A 20,724-nucleotide genomic window follows, 5' to 3' on the forward strand; every position below is an offset into this window, starting at 1 on the left:
TCCACATGACACTACCACTAACACATGACACTACCACCAACACATGACGCACTACCACTAACACCCGACACACTGCCAATAACACACGACACCCTACCACTAAAACATGGCACATTACCCCTAACACATGACACAATACCACTAACACATGCCACACTACCACTAACTCATTACACACTACCACAAACACATGACACACTGCCACATGACATACTACCACTAACACACGACACACTACCACATGACACACTACCACTAACACACGACACACTGCCAATAACACATTACACACTACCACTAACACACGACACACTACCAATAACACACGACACACTGCCATTAACACATGACACACTACCACATGACATACTACCACTAACACATGACACACTACCACAAACACATGACAAACTACCACTAGCACATGACACACTACCACTTACACATGGCACATGACCACTAACACATGACACACTACTTCTATAACATGACACACTACCACTAACACACGACACACTACCACCAAAACATGACACACTACCACTAATACATGGCACACTACCACTTACACATGACACATTACCACTAACACATGACACACACTACCACCAACACATGACACACTACCACTAACACATGGTACACTACCACTTACACATGGCACACTACCACTAACACATGACACACACTTCCACTAACACATGACACACTACGAAATACAATCAAAAACATTTGTCTTCATATTATACAAGGGAAGATCATATTTTCTAATGAGATCGTGATATCGACTATAAATGTTGAAAACCTGTGTTGTAAGTTTGTCCGTCAGCAGTCAGCATCTGTCAAATTTTTACCTCGGCGGAAATTAAAGAAGATGTTGCTTAATGCCTATCATAATACAAATCAATTAAACGTTTTTGTTATTGCACTATTGTAATCGTTAATAAGTGACTGAACAAATATCAGTGATGTAATTACTCAGACACGAGCTGTTATATTTACACATTGATTGTACGCCTGTAAAATCTTCACACTTCTTGCTGTCAAACAGCAATAAAAACACAACTGATAACATATCGGGACTAAGACCCTGGAACTGGACAATAAACTTGTATAGAGGGACGATTGAAGATGTCCGCGAACACTAAATGACCTCTTGTCCGACACATCAATGTACACAAACGTTATTGGTGAAATTATACCCAGAGAGGGGGAAACACTTTCCTGAAGTCGTAAAACAATTAGAGCTTCATCAAGTGGTTGTTGTTGATACACAATGCCTTGTTTAGATCTACCACAACATGCATGGACAGCATTAGTGTCCTTCATCGTTTGAATGTAATACTCAGCGCACGCAGGAACGTGAAAGAGGAACAACGGACGTTTAGAATTCCATTTTGATTTATATATTTAAACCATAAACGAGTGTGTAGTTCAAGGGATAGATATTAAAATTCGGTATTACAGGAATTTTTGTTCGGAACTTGACTGCATACAAATGGAAATGGACAAAAGAAATTTTAGTTATTGTGAAAAGTAGTTTGTTGCTTTAATGTTTGGCATCTGCTTAAATTACGGACATAAATGGAAATGTGCGGTGTTAGATACCAGTTGATTGTCACTCTTCTTATTGGATATCTATACAGGACTTATGCTGTTTATAAAGGTAATTATATTCCTATTTTGATTAAAAAATGAAGATTTTTAGGTTCATCAGAATTTCAAACATTTTTCACCACCGGTATGAGATACATAGCCTTAGGCTATTACAGCATACATACAGTTACAGATTCCATTCAAAGGGTTCAATTTGCGAGTTGATAGTTCTTGATACTAGTTCCAAAGAATATCTTGACATATTTGTATCTCGCTCTATTAGAAAAATGACGTATACAAAATAAAATATAAGTAATGTAAAAGGACCAGGTAAAGTATTTCGGTTTTTTTTTCTTCAATTTGTCGTGTTACTTAGTCAAAATTCGACTTGCTCTCTCCAAATGTCGAATAACTTACTCGCCATTTTTAGTTAGTAGCAAGAAAACTGGGATTAAAAAACTTTTCGCGGCCTTCATGCTCTTTCGATAAGTTATCGATCCTCATCTGTCATTATTCCAATGAAGCTTAGTAAAACAGAAATATGATCAAACAAGCAAATTCGTGGAATTTATATCCCCCGCTTGCATATTGTAGGTGAACACTATTGAGGTTAGGTTTAACTTGACCGAGCCCTTAATGCCTTGAACCATGTTACTAAGTTTGAAGGCAATCGGATAATATTTGCGAGAGTTAATGAACAGAAACGGCAGATAATGAAGTTTTTGTTATTCAACCGGCCATAACTCTGCCAAATAAAGTCCGCTGAAAATGGTCATTGACCTTGGCCGAGCCCTTAAGGCATTTAACCCTGTTTCCAAGTTTGAAGAAAATCGATTAGCATTTGTTGCAGTTATTGCACGGAAACGAAGCGTGCCTGACAGACGGACAAATCCAAATTAATATCACCCGTTTCGGCGAAAGCGGGGGATAATAAATCAATCGTATTGCAGTATACAGATACTCATAAAGACAAAGGCTGCTTTCATCATCGCTTTCCAAATGCATGGACTGATTGGTCAAGAGTTACTAGTTTGTGAAATAGGAACCTTATGACTTGGTGTTGCTTAAAACATATTTCTAAGATACGATGATGTGCGCATGATCTGTTCATCGAACGTGGCCGCTACAGAGATATACCTAGATAAGGTGTTCAGCTTTATAAAATCAGTTCCCTTAGTTTTGAGCGATTCACATAGCTAACCATCCAGTGGCTGAAGAATATTTCTTAACTTGCACATATTCTTGTTAAAATCTTTGAACCTAATTTTGCAACTTTTTCCAATACAGATACTGTGCATGAATAGGGGACAAGCTTATATCGTATACTTAACGAAGGTTTTTGCGCGTCAGTTGGGTATGTCAAACTGAACAGCAAGGTATAATATGACCTATTAGAACATCATAAATTGGGACACACCTGTTTTTAGTCATGTGTGGGAATCTGTAAGTGACTAAGTATGTGCAAATATTACTACAAGAACAATAGTTAATGAATTTGGCAATGGGTTACATGCAGGTAGATAAATGGCAAATTTTCAAAAATATTGGTCAATTCATATAAAGTGTTGGAAATAAACCGATTTCAGAGTTTAAAAATATTTTAACCATGAAAATAATATATATACATGTATTTGTAGCATAATTTAAAGCGATTTAAAATTGGTGGACTGCAAAAACAAAGTATAACACGAGGAAGGTGATGTTGTGCCAAGTGATCCTTTTAGCACATTTTGGACTTCAGTTTTGACACAAAGAACCCAGTAATGGCTTCACAGATTCCGTAAATAAGTACAAAAATGATCTACTACATCTAAGCAACAGCATTTTAAGGAAAAATCAGCTTTATATTAAAATAGTGATGTTTCAGGCTCTTGAGTAAGTATAACTTCATGTCTTAAGCCGGAGTACTTCAAGGAGCTCCCATTTGGCCAAATAAGTCCTTAGGTAGCCGAGTTCATTATTTTCAATACTGTCTGCAGTCTGGCTAAGGTGTTTCAAATTTTGAAAACAATCGCTGCGTAGGCCGACCATATATGATTTTTAGCATAGAAGTGGACTCCACCTTAATAGGAAGGCATCACGTATATGTTGAAAAGAAGAAACAGGTGATGGCACAGTTACCTAGACGTATGGTAAAGATACATCATATCCAACAATTCTTTGTTCACAAGCCAACGGTGGAATTCCTTTTAAACGACATAGAAAGAGAAAGTCAGAATTCTTGAATTGCTTTCTAGAAAACAAAGACCAATTAACATGTTGGCATCATGACGTTGTCCCTTTAAAAAGGACCAAACCTGTTCATGGATTCAAATCAAATTTAATATAATGGGTTTTTGTTTTTTGTCCACAGGTTCCATCCATACCAAATGCTCCCACGTCAATATGCCACTGGTTTTGACCTGTGGTCAATCTGAAGTGATCTACATACATCAGACGATCTTGACCGACTGGCCAGGGTCTATTTCGGCGTCCACATGCGAACTCCCCCTCTGTAATCAATACTGCCGTGCTTCCACACAACAACATGATATTTACTTCAACGGCAGGCAGACGGCACAATACACGTTTTGGCGGGACAATTTGATCGGCCATGACTTCCTGTCTGGAAATTGTAATACGTCATCTTCTTCAAACTTGGTCCACGTTCGCTACGAATGTTTGACAGGTATTTTTACATTAATCCTGCCCTACTGCAAGAGTATTCCACCAGATAAAACCGTGGATTCTGATTGGATAACTAAATCTATCCATGGAAGTGATGCTAGTTGATTTTAAGTCCCTTGCATATCTAGGAGGCACTAATATTCTTGCTACTTTTTACCGTTAGTGGCGCTCTCCTCAGAGACATTTGAGTCATCAGCTCAATAGTCGCTGTAGTCATTTATGCCATGTAATCTATTGAAACACTTATTACATACAGTTGTGGACGTTAAATTCTTGTCTTCAGTTAAATCGCTTGGTTCTGTTGATATTGCGTCATTCAAAAATATTACTTGATAAGTTTCATATACAGGAACCAATACTATATATGTATTTCATTTTAGTGCTAGCGGCCGGGGAAGGAGATTGGTTACATTCACCCGAAAAGTGTCATATCATTAAGTGTGAATAGAGATGACAGCTCATGATAGAAAAAATGCTTAAGCGATGGATATCCATGATCAATTTACACATGAAAACATAAAACATTAAAATGAGTATAGTGTTTTTACCAAGTCTTATGTGCTTTTTATGTGTCCCCCATTTTCATAACAAACAGTTAACAGACTGACCAACGTGTGCAGCAAAACCGAGATTTCGGGCGTGACATCCGGGTTCCTAACGAGTCCGGGATTCCCAGGCTCACCATCGTCACAACAAAATGGCTGTCAGTGTGAGTTGATAGCTTCGGATAATGGTATAGTGACTATGACTGCTGTTCTTATCAATCCTGTCCTCACAGACCAGCAACCAAGATGGACATTTGAGGTCATAGATGAAAAGGGTAATTTACGACATTTGCATGTTTAGCTAGGTTAGTTGTAGGTTATTTATGAATCTTTAAATTGAAAGGACATACAAATAATTGTACATATATGAATTTTATATATTTGCATACTTTTTTTAATTATTTACGTCTTATACGAATTTGAGATAAAAGACACGGATTTTATAAAGCTTAATGACTTATTCCAATTGGTTTGAAATTAAATGTGAAATTTTATTTGCAACAGCCAGAGTCTTTTGACAAGTTGTTTTTTATCAGATGGAGAGATATTTCAATCATAGAAAACAAAAAGACATTTCACTTCAAACGACGTCATTATAAGACGTCCCAATACAAAAGATATTGAAAAAACCCGTATCCAATGGTCTTATTAAGTTCTAGGAAACATAGAATCTATGTCGTTTCAGGATGAAACCATTACAATCCTATGAAACAGGGAACACACTTTATAAAAGAACAAAAAGTTTCGAACAACACACTTCTGATATTCAGAATATTTCTAAGAAAACATTTAAAGATGTTTCAGGCTGAAAATGAGAGTTTTAAAATGTTTAAAAGACACTCGATGTTTCCTTTTTTAATTATAACAGGAAAAGTGCAAGTCTTAGACACTCAGGCATGGTTTACTACGACTGTCGACCTTCACTCCTCCTCTACCATACACGTGAAATTCTCGAGTTCCGGTGACACATCGGATGCGCGCGTTCACTTCACTTCTTACCCAAGAGGATTCTGGGTTAAGTACACAGGTATATGTAAAGGTGACCAAAGAAACCTAATACATTCGATAATTTCTCATTATGATTGAAACATCATGGAATGAAATGCAAGTGACTCAGGTGTGGAGAGTCGGAAATGCACGTCATGATCAAAGTATTCAGGAAGGTGCGACCGGTTTAAATAATTTCAGATGTGTATCTTCGTGAATTGATCTTTGTCGACATGCCTTTTTGGAATTGAACTTAACATCAAGATGAAATCAAAAACAAAACTAATTTAAACTGACACCAATGTGAGATATTTCTCAAAAGGACGCTGAAGACAACGGTTATTTGAAAATGTGTATCTCATCACTGTAATATATCGTATTTTGTAGCTTTCCCACTGTTTTCGACAATAAAGGTTCATTGCTCCGCGCCTTCTGATAACAATGGAGTGTCGGCCGGTAAGTTCTATATTTTATTTTTTTGCACGTATATTATTGGCAATATGAAGGTATCGGTTCATTAAAATTCAAACTTTATGTTCCCGTATTTTTAACAGCATTAGTTAATAGTGTACATGTCTGTATTTGAATGTTCAGGTTGGTTAAGAACTGCCTACTGTGTCGTATATATGATTAAAGTATTCTTATTTTCTGTAAAGTTTTGTGACATTATTGATTTCATTTTTATCTCCTTATACTCATTGACTATTTTCGTAAATAAGTCGTTTATTTAACATTACACTTCATAAAATATTTATGACTCAACCTTTCATAACAAATGGTATCATAACATACCATACCCTAAACCACAATCTCATAACATATCTTCTCATGGTTTTATATAACAGTACATAATATATATATATATATACATATCATACCCTAAACCACAATATCATACAATAACATCTCATACAATAACACACAATCTCATTTTGTATCTTCTCATGGTTTTATATAACAGTACATAATATATCTTCTCATGGTTTTATATAACAGTACATAATATATCTCATATTATAACATCTCATACGATAACACACAATCTCATTATATAAGATATCTTAATCATTAAGTTTAATTCAGCCTTGATATTCCAGGGGTCACGCTCACTTACCCTCTCTGCACTCTGAATTATGTCATGGCAAAAGTGAGAGAACGAAGATAACTATTTGATTAGTCTCGGGTAAAAAAAACCCTGAACAATCGCTAGGCAAGGAGCGACGCCCGACTTCAAGGCTGATCAATTTTACCGTTATTGTGCCGCGCGATTCTTTGGATGTACCTCAATGGATCAGTCTAGTCTTCTCGTTTCATCCACAAGGTGGTGCACAATGAGTCTTCGATTTTGTCATGATATATTCCAGGGATGTTAAGAGCGAAAGTGAGCGTAACCCCTGAGGTATTGAAGATGTATTTGCATGTAGTATATATTACGTAGTATACTACATGATATAATACATCATTACAAAACATTTCACAACAGACAAATGTCATAACGAAACAACTATTAAAATCATAAGGATTGACAATATAAACATACAAATAACAGTTTATAACACATCATATATGTATCATAAGCAATATCAAAACATATCAAACTGTTGAATTTATTAAACATAAAAAATACTCCACTGAATAACTTATTATATCAAAACTTAATATTCTACCACAAAAATTAACCTAACACACACATAGGTGATCACGCCCTTTACAATTTTACAATAGACACAGTAGGCCAAACTAAATGATTACACTGCATCACATAGATGTTGCGTCCTTCTAGGACTGATAACATAACATTTAAAAACATAGCATATCATAATATAGAATTTCAAACCATGTAAAAGCATAACATATCACCACCTCTATGCGGGCTATAACTATAACTTCATTTTATTTACAGTTACCGTAGCCGTATCTTGTGCCTTGGCGGTAGCATTTATATTATTTACACTGACTGTAGTGTATTTTGGTCGTAAGTGGTAAGTATAGTAACAGCTGGTTAAATTTTAAATATCTATTAACTTTTCCAATTCTTAACTTATTTCCTTGTATCCGGAAGTAAATAGGAAAATGTTTGATCTCTAATAAGCGAAGCACCTTACCTTAGGAGGTAATATCCCTTCTCAGTCCATGCCTCGGTAGAACCAAAATCTATTTATGATTAGTTTTTTAAGTTGCGTGATCAGATATGATGGAAAAAATCCAGGATATGGATAGGCGCTGTGAAGTATTGTTGAAATGATAAAAGTAAATAATGTCAAATTATGGAATTAAACAGGTGGCGAAATAAACACCCGAAATTACGGATAAGACGACACAGCAAAACGACACCTGACGGAGGGCGCGATAACTACGGAATGGAGTTTGATTACACTTCAGACAGATGGACAGAGTCAGACGTACCGGATATAGGTCCCGGTAGGTGTATGTCACTTCCGGAAATTTACCTCGCTCAGCAGATCGGGAAAATGAGACTAGAAGGGCAGTCGTCTACCCCTCGTAAAGGTCGTGTGGAGGGTCGACGGAAATTTTCAACAGTCAGCCTTCCTTCCTCATCATCATGTCAATTGTCTATGATTACGAACGACATTGTGCGAGAGGTCGACGAGTTTGACGACGAGACCGGAAGTTACGAGTCTTTCGCTATGGAAATATTTCATCTCGAAGGAATCACCAGCGACGAAATTTATGTGTAAATTCTTCGTTGAGATGTAATTGGGCTTGTTTTATCCCTAGCTGCGTTTAACTTATGTGTGTGGAATCTTTATGCACCAAAAGAAGCAACAATGCGGGCTGGGATTCTACAGATTTTCGGGAATTACCCGAACGACATCGTTTAACATGGAGATACCATCAACATATTTATGAATGGAGGAGATGAGGCGGTGGCAACGGTGCTAAATGATTAATTAATCAAATCACGACATAAGTTCTGTTTATCGTTAAACATTAAAAAACAGAAATATGTATTTATTTTTGTAGTATTTTGACATGACTTGAAACTTTTTGTAAACACGTGAATGTTGGAATTTGTTAAGTGGTGTGCTCTTTGTGTGTCCGTATTTCTAACAGTGTAACGTGATAACAGAAGCACGTGAATCATATGAGCTAAACCAGACCAAACTAATAAACTCAAGACAGACGTCGTGGAACAGCAGGGGTAAATTAGAACATTTTAGGCAGGTAACGTCAGCAGATTCCGAAATAATGATCTCAGAGTTATAGACCGATCGGTAACCATAGCGATTTGGTTTTTTAACAAACATATGAGTACCGAAGATAAAATCAGATAAAAAGGTTCATTTTAAAAGCAGTCACATTGTAAGTGTAGATAATGAAAATAGAAAGGGGGTAAAATAATAAAAGAGTTAACGAATAGATGATATGGAATATGTGATGTATATAACGTCAAAAAAGGGTAAGGTGGGTTAAAAGACATCAGAGTCTATAGAATAGACCGATATCTTTCAAATAGTTGAATAATGCCTTCGAGTCCACGGAACTGAAAAGAGTTTTCATATCCGGGACTCGAAAGTAGTTATCACGAATGTGTTTAAAATCGGAACATTCTATTAAAAAATGTTCCACTGTAAATGGAGTGTCACATGCGTGGCATGAAGGTGGATCCTCTCGTTTTAAAAGGTACTAATGAGTAGGATATGTGTGCCCAGTACGGAGCCGAGTGAGGACAACTTCCTCTCTACGATCTTTCCGACTTGGAATAGATGTTTTCAGTTTCGGTTGTACCTTAAAAGTTTGTTGGTGGTCTCGAGAGACCAGCGTTGCTGCCATTCATTTTAAATGGCTGTACGAATAGTAGGTTTAAAATCTGTCTATGGTAGTTTGATATTTGTTTGTTGGAGATTTAATGCATTTTTTGCCTCCCTGTCAACACATTCGTTGCCTTTAATTCCGACATGGCTCGGAATCCATAGTAAAGTTATTTTTGACTTATTTAAGAAACGAGATATTCGAAGAGCAGGGTTTTGTATGAGTGTGTTGTTAGGATCTCGTAACTGTAAACTCTGTAGGACAGATAGAGAGTCAGAACAAATGATCGCCTTTTTAATGCGGTGTTCATCGATATGGTCGAGGGCCAAACCTATGGCGCATGCTTCGGCAGAAAAGATGGATGCGTCATCTGGTAGTCGAACTGAAGTGCAAGCATTAGCAGTACAGCAGGCTGCTGCCACTTTATCACCTTCTTTGGAACCATCGGTGTAAAGTTGTGTATGAGAAGGGTAATTCGAAATGCATTCCCGAAAGAAGGATTTGTGTTCTTCCCGCATAACACTTGATTTCCCTCGCTCATGTAATGTAAAGTTAAAATCAGGTGTTTGAATGGTCCACGGAGGAACATCAGATATGTTAAATTCAGCTATGTCAGTCAACTTTATGTTGAGTTCTTGCAGGAAATTTGAAATTCGGATAATAAATGTTGGCAGAAGGTTTTGGTTTTGCGTAAATTTATATGTTTTGGTATTTTGGGTTGAATACTTGGTCGAAAGCAGGATTTTTAGGGTTTGATTTTAATTGAGCTGCAATCTGTAATGCAAGTTTTTTCCTTCTGTCGTAAAAGGATGGTTCATTTGCTTCAACGTACAGGCTTTTTACAGGTGTTGTTCGAAAAGCTCCAAGGGCTAGACGTAGCCCTTGGTTATGGATTGGGTCTAGCATCTGCAGGTACGAACTCCGCGCCGACCCGTATGCCATAGAACCATAATCTAGTTTTGTTCGAATAAGTGATCTGTATAGGCGCAAAAGCATTTCACGGTCCGCTCCCCAATCAGTATGAGAAAGGACTCGTATAATGTTTAACGCTTTGGAACACTTATCCTTCAGATTCTTTATATGTGGTTTGAAAGAGAGTTTTGAATTAAAAATGAGACAGAGAAATTTAGTCTGTTCAACAACAGGAATTCTAGTGCCATCGAGTGTAAGATTTGGGTCATTGTGTGCTTTTCGTTTTTGACAGAAATGCATGCACACAGTTTTAGATTTAGAGAATTGAAGCCGTTTTAGTCTGTCCAATTTTGTAGTTTGTTTTAACTCTGTTGAAGTTGTCGTTCTATCGTGTGCATGTTCTTAGATCTGTAACAGATCAAGAAGTCATCCACAAATAACCACCCTTCTGTTGATTGACCAAGACATTTGGCTATATCATTGATTTTAAGACCAAACAGGGTGACTGATAGGATTCCACCCTGTGGGACTCCCATTTCCTGTTTAGACATTTCATAAAAGTTGAACCAAAACGGACTTTGAAGTGTCTATCTGATAGGTAATTAGATATAAAATTGGGAAGGTTTCCACGTACGCCAATGTCGTGAAGATCTTTCATGATGCCATACTGCCATGTAGTATCATAGGCCTTCTCAAGATAAAAAAACACGGCGACAAGGCGTTCCTTCTTGGCGAAAGCCTCTCGAATGAATTCTCTAATCTGATGAGATGGTCATTTGTCCCTCTTCTGTTTCTAAAACCACTTTGAAGAGGGGATATTATATCGTTGGCCTCAAGAAACCAAACCAGTCTTGTGTTTATCATTCGTTCTAAAGTTTTACATACACAGCTAGGCAGAGAAATAGGACGATAGTTGTTTGGGTCGGTAGTATCCTTTCCCAGTTTTGGGACAGGTTTAACTGTGGAGTTCTTCCACGAATCGGGAATTTTTCCGGAAGCTTAAACTTGGTTGAATATGTAAAGAAGTCATGTTAGTGACGAGTCTGATAAGTGCTTGAGAAATTGATATGGAATAGCATCAGGACCTGAAGCAGTGTCCTGTGATTTTCTAAGCGAATCAACAAGTTCTGGTAGGGTAAATGGCTCAATATAACTTACTTTGTGTGATGATTTGAAATTTAGTCGTTTCTTTTCCCTTTTTTTCTTTAAAGACTGGAATTTTCGGGAGTGGTTTAAAGGGGATGAGTTTTTAGTTATGTTTTTTTGCAAAAATGCATCAGCAATTTCAACCCTAGATGAGGTGGGAGGATGTTGACTTTTTCTTTTTCGCACTTATTTTCCGAATCATATCCCATACTTTTTTTGAGGACGTGTTTGATGATATCTTGGATACATGTTCTCTCCAGCTGTTTCTTTTGTCAATTTTAATTGATCGCCGAGCCTTTGCCCTCCAAATTTTAAAATCACTGTAGTTTGAAGCAGTTGGGCAATTCAAGTCACGTCTTAGAGCAGCTGCCCGATTACTGCGTGTTTTAAAAGAGTGTTTCAGTAAAAGTTTTGATTGGGTCGTCGAGGTTAGTAAAATTTTCTGTGGTTAGTTTCTCATTGCACCTGTGTTGGAATTGGACCCAATCTGCTTTGTGCATATTCCATCGAGGTAGAGGATCATCAAGAGGAGTCCCAATATTATTAAGAAAAATTGGGAAGTGGTAACTCCCACAAAGATCATTATTCACCTTCCAGTCATAATCAAGAAGAATGGAAGGATGGCATCATGATAGATCAATGTGGGTACGAGGGCCTGTAGCAGGGATGACAAGGAGGAAACAAACCACAGCACGGACAATGATGCACAGTTGTATGTTCTGAGCGTACACGATGACTTAAATACTCGGCCAACGCGGCCCCCACAAAAGAATGCATATGTAACAATAAAAAAGTGCCTAAAATTCTACTTAAAGCCTTAACATTTATTATTTTTGGCTACATGACAATTTATTTTTGAATCCAATTTTCATGTAAATTGTGCCGGAATAAATTTCAAGAATCAGATGATCGTCGACTGATAGTCCACACAAGCATAGTGCAACTAGAAATACGAAGTAATGAAGCACCTATTATTAACCCTTTCACCCCATGTAGCTTAAGTAGACTCTGCCATGCATTAATCTGGATGAGTCAATTATGTTCTACAGTGGTGAAAGTCCAAACAAACATTTTACTGTACAATATGGATATTTAGTCTATGTAGGACTCATCAGTGGTGAACTAAAGTGACAACCGGGGCAGTGACAACAAAACAACAAATTATAATTACTAGCAAAACAACAAATCACAATTACTAGCAAAACAACAAATCATAATTACTAGCAAAACAACAAATAACAATTACTAGCAAAACAACAAATCACAATTACTAGCAAAACAACAAATCATAATTACTAGCAAAACAACAAATCACAATTACTAGCAAAACAACTAATTATAATTACTAGCAAAACAACAAACGTCGGTATTCATACTACACACGGAAAATGAATGCTTTAAAATAAAATAATTATGATGTCCATGAAACTTTCTCAAAACCTTTATGAACCTGTATCTTTCGAAAAACCGTGTTGTAAGTTTGCTGGTAAGCATTTGGCATCTATCACGAAACTCGTGATATTCGGAGTAAACCCCTAAATACTGAATCTGTTAGGTGTTCATCTAGGTTTGGAAATCGTTGCTCTTTATCCGTTTGATAAATATCTTTGAGGAATGCACATATGCTTGAATGCATACTTCATATAAAAGTCCTGCAAAACATATCTTTGTGTCATATTTCGATATATGTGACAGACAAGGGAAGATAAACGTATGTTAAGCTATCTCATCTAATGTCGCAAAAGTGTTTACTAGTCTGTATACCAAAGTTCTATGATCTATGACACAAAATATCTCAAAATGTATTATTTTGACAGTAATCATAATACCGTTTTATCTACTGTAACATGTAAACATCGTCAGAGGGTAACAGGAATGTTACTATCAAGGAAGGGAACGTTCAAGATAGGAAAACAGAAACCGTCACGCTCCTTTCACAGCTGTAGTAAGCCGTTTCTTCTAGTTATCTTATATGTATATTTTTCTGTTGATATCATAAATATTGAAACTGAAACCTAATACATTTCATTTTGTTACCGATGTCAAAAATGTTTCATATTGACATACACCATTGTTCCGTTCTCAAATGACCTTAGCTGTAGACGCTTTACTCAATAAAACTAAACCAAACTATTCACCATTGTTTCGTTCTTATAGGACCTTAGCTGTTTATACATGTATGACGCTATACCAATAAAACTAAACCAAACAATTCACCATTGTTACGGCATTATAGCACCTCAGCTGTTAATACATGTAGAACGCTTTACCAATAAAACTAAACCAAACAATTCACCATTGTTACGTTCTTATAGGACCTTAGCTGTTTATACATGTAGGACGCTATACCAATAAAACTAAACCAAACAATTCACCATTGTTACGTCCTTATAGCACCTCAGCTGTTAATACATGTAGGACGCTTTACCAATATAACTAAACCAAACAATTCACCATTGTTACGTCCTTATATGACCTAAACTGTTTATACATGTAGGAAACTATACCAATAAAACTAAAGCAAACAATTCGCTATTGTTACGTCCTTATATGACCTTAGCTGTTAATACATGTAGGACGCTATACTAATAAAACTAAAACAAGCTATTCACCATTGTTTCCCGACCCTAGGGGACGATACACATTACCGTGTTTCAGCGACTTAACATAGTACATGCTTCGTTTTAATAAAAACATGCTGTTCAACCATGTATCTTTTATAAGCATAAAATAATTTTATAACAAACAGTTTAGACAAAATATATACAAGCAATATCGCGTCATATACAGACTAGACTTAAAGGTCTGATATAGTGCAATTATCAACAAAATACTGTATATAAATGTTATGTGAAACATCTTTATGATAAACAGTTCAGGTAGAAATCAGTATGAGAGCATTCCCTTCATTCTGGATAGTTAATCATAAAAATATATATGAACATTGTTGAAATACAATTATGAATAGTATCACAAGTCTAATGATACAATATTGCATATCGCCCTTTATTTGTCTGCTGGCGTTTGAAATAATATGTAAACGTAAAGCCTAAAGAGTACGTTACTTTGATTTAAACATATTTTATTTACATCAAAATATACATTGGGATTGGGCACAAGTTTTCGAACTTATATAAAGCCATTTCCCAATAAAATTTAACAATATGAGGTAACAAGATGACATATATATACATCATATTTACAAAAAAACGAAAGAGAGAGAGAGATTATTACTTTCAACATATAATGCACACATTCATTCTTACTTTTATGTACAAATTAAGGTAGATTTTAAAATTTGTCATGGAAATGGAACCACAGCCAGCGCATTGATATCCTGGCATTATTCCATACTTTCAACTATTCAACAGTTCGTCACGTCCCGTGCTTTGTGGCTTTCTCCTTTTCATTCCATCCTTTCTCGAAAATTCGTTTCCACCGCACTGACTAACTGAATGGCCCATCACATGCCTATATTACATACATTAAATACAACGGTAAGTGGAGCTATTTACAGAAAGAACGTAACGCACATCTCCACACTCACTCGCATACATTCAAGCACACGCACACCTCTTGCATTCACGCTCTCGTGCACTTAAAAGGAAGTTAAGCATTGCAGAGGATTACTAAAATAATAAGGAACACACAAGTGCACGTTTTGTCATGTAATACGGACACAAGCTAAGAAATGAAAATGAACGATAATGAGGACTGTTGGAGAGGAGACAGAAGAACGTGACCATATTAAAACCTGCGAGTACTCGATACATACTGTTGGACATATATAAATATTTTTTTTATTTTCGTCACTCGAATAATTTTCATGGCCATACAATAATTTCTCTAAGCTTAGAGGAAAGTATCTATGAAGATTTCTAAACATTTGAAATCTTTGATCAGTATATATACTGCATGTAAAAAAGAAATGATGAGCATTTTCATTAGGATATCCACATGCACAGATAGGAGAGTTGATTAGGTTAACATTAAAGAGATCATCATTTAAAGGGCTGCATTTATGACGGAGTTTGGTTAGTAAAATATTTAACTTAAGGTCACCGGCTAAGTAAAAAACAGGCACTTTAAATGTTTCATTTTGTATTTTTGAGGCAGTTTGTAAAGCTCTTAAAAGAATGTGCAGTTTTAATAATAGTGTCAAGCTCATTCCATAATCTTAAAGTAGGAGGTTTGAACTTAAGTGAAGATTGTAAACGGAAATTAGGAATGGAATAGTTCTCAGAGTTTCTCAAATTATAAGGAGTTAAAGTAGCTACTAGTGGCGGGAGAAGGTCAGTTAGGTAGGAGGGAGTCATATCGTTGTGAATTTTGTAGAAAAGTTGAAGTTTGCGGCGGGTGCGACGTTGAGACAGTTGTACAACCGTCCCAAACTTCGCAACAGTAAGATAAATTCTGTTTAATGTCTTGCGATTTAAAGTATGTTTTAACTTGCGGAGAATTCCTATTTGTTTCGTAACAGTTTTACAAATGTTATCAATATGGTAAGTCCATTTACAGTTAGCATCTAGGAAAATGCCTAGATGTTTATGATGTTCAATAAAATCAATATTAACATTATTAAAAATAAGATTGACATCAAGCTCAGCATTGGTATTTGAAATTAGTAGTGCTTCGGTTTTATTAGGATTAAATTTAACAAGCCAATTTTCTGCCCAGTTATGATTTTTTTCAAGATCTCGGTTAGTAGTAGTTTCAAGTTCAATTGCGGAAGGAGAAGAGACGGATAGGGAAGTATCATCAGCAAAAAGACGGGAAGGGCTGATAAGGTTATCAGTTATATCGTTGATATACAAGAGAAAAAGAAGCGGACCTAAGACAGAATCCTGGGGTACACCAGCATTAGTTGTTTTAGTATGAGAAGTAACATTGTGGATGAAGACTTGTTGATGGCGATTCTGTACATAATCGGATAGCCAGTCTAAAAGATTTCCATTAATTCCATAGCTTTTTAATTTGTGTACAAGACCTGCATGCCAAACCCGATCAAAAGCTTTGGAAATGTCGCAAAAAACAAGACAGGTATGATGACGGTTTTCTAGATTTATGCATACATTATGATAAATTTCAATTAGTTGATGTACTGTTGAGTGACCTGGCTGAAATCCAGATTGGTATTTATATAACAATGAATTTTCTAATAAATAATTATGCAGAAATTTTGTAATAACTTTTTCAAAAACTTTCCCTACAGTGCTTAATAAAGCTATTGGTCTATAATTACTGGGGCATTGTTTATCGCCTTTCTTAAAAATGGGCATGACTAAAGCTTTTTTCCAGGAATTGGGATAAATTCCTTGATCAAGAGACTTTCTGAATATAAGAAATAGCGGAAATGAAACATAAAGAGCTGTGTTTTTAAGCATTTGGTGACTAATTTTATCATATCCAACAGCTTTACCTAATTTAAGAGACTTAAGGATGTCAACAATATCAGCTTGTGTAAAAAATATATTATCTATGCGACTTTGGGTTCTCATATCAACTTGTGGTAAAGGTACACCTGAGTCGTCTATAGTAGAGATAGACACAAAATAGTCATTTAAAATATTAGCTTTTCGTTCATCATCTACTGCAGTAGAATTAGTAATAGGGTCTTTTAGAGGAGGTATAATGTAAGATACATCTGCACTTTTAGTTAATCTCCGAACCAGTTTCCAAAAATTCTTTTGATTAGTTTTTGCATAGTTATCTAAAAGTCCATTAATATCAGCATAAAAAAGTTCTCTTGTTCTACGTTTGAGATTGTTGACATGATTTCTATGTTTTTTAAATTTAGCTAAATTCTCTATAGAAAAAACTCTTTTTAATTTTTTATGCAATCTATTTCTAATTCTAATTTCACGACGTAGTTCAGTAGTAAACCACGGTTTATCATTTGGTCTAACAGTAATAACCTTAGTTGGAATACAAAGATGAGCATATTCCAAATACTTATCTGTAAAAATCGAACACATATCGTCGCATGTGTAAGCATTTCTAAATACGTATTGCCAATCGGTGTTTTGTAACAGGTTATTAAATTTAGGATAGTCAGCATTTTTATAACACCAAATCATGCGTTTAAATTTGTTAGTAAGAAAAATGTTTAGTTTAATTTCAACGAGAGTAGCGTCATGGTCCGAAATGTCCCTGTCAATTTCAATAACATCGGAAAAACCAACAACGCATGTATCGCTCACGAGCACGGGGTCAAGGAGCGAAGCACGTGTTTGGCCTACCCGAGTTGGTTGGTTTATTACATTAGAAAACAGATACGTGCGGATAATGTCGTTCAGTTTATGACGAGTCTCAACCAGTAGGTCAACGTTTATGTCACCAACTATAATGACATGTGGGTTTTCATCAAGTGCATTTTCAATGGAGTTTTCAAATTGTTCCCAAAATGGATTTACACAGTCATTTGGTCTATATACTGTACATAGAAGATACGAGGAGTTATTAAAAATAATTTCGACCCAGATGGCCTCACCTGATGGAAATTCTAAATCCAAACGCCGCTGGGCAGAAATTAAAGGCGAAATATAAACAACGACACCCCCACCCTGTGAGTATTCACGGTCTTTCCGGAAAGGATTATTATTAAAACCTGGAAGTGCTATTTCTTCGTCAGATATACTGTTGTCTAAGTGGGATTCCGTGATACATACTACGTGAAATTCGTCTGCAATATTTTCAAGGTGAGTTAGCTTATTTCGTAAACTACGTATATTTAAATGGAAAATTGTTAATTCATCGGAAGATACATCAGGCCCAGGGTTTTCATGTATGTCCATGCAAATCAATNAATCAAGGTATAGACCTCAGCCAAAGGCTTTAATTGAATAATATCTAGAAATTTCTGTAGAAACTATATTGACTATTTGATTAAAGACTTATTAAGCTGATTAGACTTTGAACACTTGTACCAAGAAGGTACTTTATGATAACGAAATACCCTGAAACCCGTCAAATTCTAACTTCAAAAAGAATTTTCGGAAGAGTCGGTGTTTGATTATTTTAGACAGATAGATATAGAACCGAACCGCAATCGGGAACTGTCGGCATTTTCCGTAAACGAGAACTTATTTTTCTCGTTTACGGAAAATGCCGGCGGTTTCCAATGGCTTCAGCTCATAATACAAAAATTATTTCAAAGAACAGATAGAAATGATTCTAAGGAAGGTAATCCAGTCTGACCGAACCGATACCTAGCGGAGAAAAATTGTACTAAGGTAGATAATCCAGACTATATATCCAATATTTTTCTCAAACCATCTAGAACTATTGTTTCATCCTTTATAGATACTTGTATGTTTTTGTTGTTTTTTGTTTCGAGATTTGCGTTGGTGACGAAATGGTTGAGTATTGATATTTTCAAATCTGATATCAACTTACTCTTTCCCTGAAATAAAACAGAATGCTTAGTTATTTTAACTGAATGATCTTTTATCTGTTTCTAACGAAGTCATGGTAGTGCTAATGTTTTATTCCTCGAGTGTGATGAATGTCAAAGTAAGTCGTGTCAGTGCGATTATTTAGTCTCTGCGAATATGAACATAAACATAAACAAAGATAAATGGAAAACTATCGATTGACCTTCTCAAAATTTCAGAAATCAAAATCGAATAGGAGAGAAAGTCATTCTAATAAAAATCATATCTTCACATCGCTCCCGTTTACTGATATGTCGAGTCAACGCGACATATCAGTAAACAGGAGCGATGTGAAGATATACTTTTAATTAGATTGAGAGAAAGTAGGATCAATGTTTAAAGCTCTTGTGTATTTTTGTGTATAAGCCCCCGAGTCCCTCATTTCGATACTTTTCTATTTGGTAACGCAGATCTTCCATTAATATTCTTGCTGTGACGTAACGTCAGATGTTGACGCACAATAGTGTAACATACTTTTGACGTCATTTCGTTTCAGGTTTGACGTTTTTGACACTCGGCTGGCTTTGTAAAACATGTGCTTTCAGAACTATCGGAATGAAAAATAGACATAATTATTGTGTAAAGCCCTTTTATTTGACATTAATATGGTCACGATTTGAATATGACTAGTGAAACAGATTTTGACAATGACTGAGTTGAACGTGAAGATAACGGTGAAGAAGTGAAAGAAAAATGTGATAAAATAACTACCCGTATTAGTACCATCTGCTTCCTTAATATCAACCATGTAAGTTATAAAGCACATATTGACTAAGTACATAAAATAACATGCATGTATAACAAAATAATCCGTAAGTTGTTTTATTTTATTGAAGCTCGAGAATGAAAGCGCGCTCAAATTACACTACAAACATACTGTCATTTATAACGTCTTTGCGTATTGCAGAGTCATCTTCTCTTGGGAGCAGGTTTTAAGTGTTACGTCACTTGTTTGTGAGAAAAACGTCATCAATTTTTAAGAAAACGACGTAATTTTCTCACACAGACCAATGACGTAACAATCAATAGCTGCTCGTCAACAAAAAGGTTTGAATATATTGAGTGGACTATTTTTACTGATCTCTCTCTCTCTCTCTCTCTCTCTCTCTCTCTCTCTCTCTCTCTCTCTCTCAAATTAAATTTTGTCACTTCAATGTTCAATATTGGTCAACTTTAACATTGGAATCAAATGATCCCGGACCGGTATGCAGATTTAGCCCCTTATTTTTAAGATTCTTAAAATGCCCTAGTGACAGTAAACCGATGTGCAGTGCTGTGTCTATTAGTGCCACATAGAGTCGTTTATAGCACGCTTGGCCATTGTCCGTCCGTGCGGTCATCAGATTTTGTGAGGTAACCGTATGGTTCATTATCCAATTATTTCAATTGTGAAAATGGATTGTTTCAAGGTGAAATTTTATCGCCATTATTGTTTACATTATATGTTAATGATTGCGAAATGCAATTTTTGATTGACAACTGTCAGTCGATAGAAATTCAAACACTGAATTTGTTCCTTTTAATGTACGCAGACGATATGGTGATTTTTTCCGAAACGCCAGAGGGTCTGCAAGATATGTTAAACTCTTTAGAATCGTACACAAAAAAATGGGATCTAACAGTCAATACGGATAAAACAAAAATTCTTGTGTTTCGAAATGGGG

The 20,724-nt window shown here is 35.9% G+C and overlaps 2 protein-coding genes across 3 annotated transcripts in view; one reads left to right on the forward strand and one right to left on the reverse strand.

Moving 5' to 3' along the window:
* LOC110454163 overlaps window positions 1–20,724 on the reverse strand; it is a 223,410-nt gene that overhangs the window by 83,400 nt on the left and 119,286 nt on the right. The window lies entirely within an intron of this gene.
* Window positions 1,457–9,081, forward strand: LOC110454169. 2 transcript variants are annotated; one of them, XM_021503546.1, is made up of 7 exons: window positions 1,457–1,666; window positions 3,950–4,264; window positions 4,859–5,083; window positions 5,677–5,847; window positions 6,183–6,251; window positions 7,699–7,777; window positions 8,077–9,081. In XM_021503546.1, exons 1-7 carry the CDS (start codon window positions 1,585–1,587, stop codon window positions 8,492–8,494), a joined length of 1,359 nt encoding a protein of 452 aa, XP_021359221.1. In that variant the 5' UTR covers window positions 1,457–1,584; the 3' UTR covers window positions 8,495–9,081. The 2 variants fall into 2 exon arrangements, with proteins under 2 accessions (XP_021359221.1, XP_021359222.1); XM_021503547.1 differs by having other exon boundaries at window positions 5,677–5,835.

Source organism: Mizuhopecten yessoensis, unplaced genomic scaffold (genome assembly GCF_002113885.1).
Source record: "Mizuhopecten yessoensis strain PY_sf001 unplaced genomic scaffold, ASM211388v2 scaffold7713, whole genome shotgun sequence".
Taxonomy (NCBI): Eukaryota; Metazoa; Mollusca; class Bivalvia; order Pectinida; family Pectinidae; genus Mizuhopecten; species Mizuhopecten yessoensis.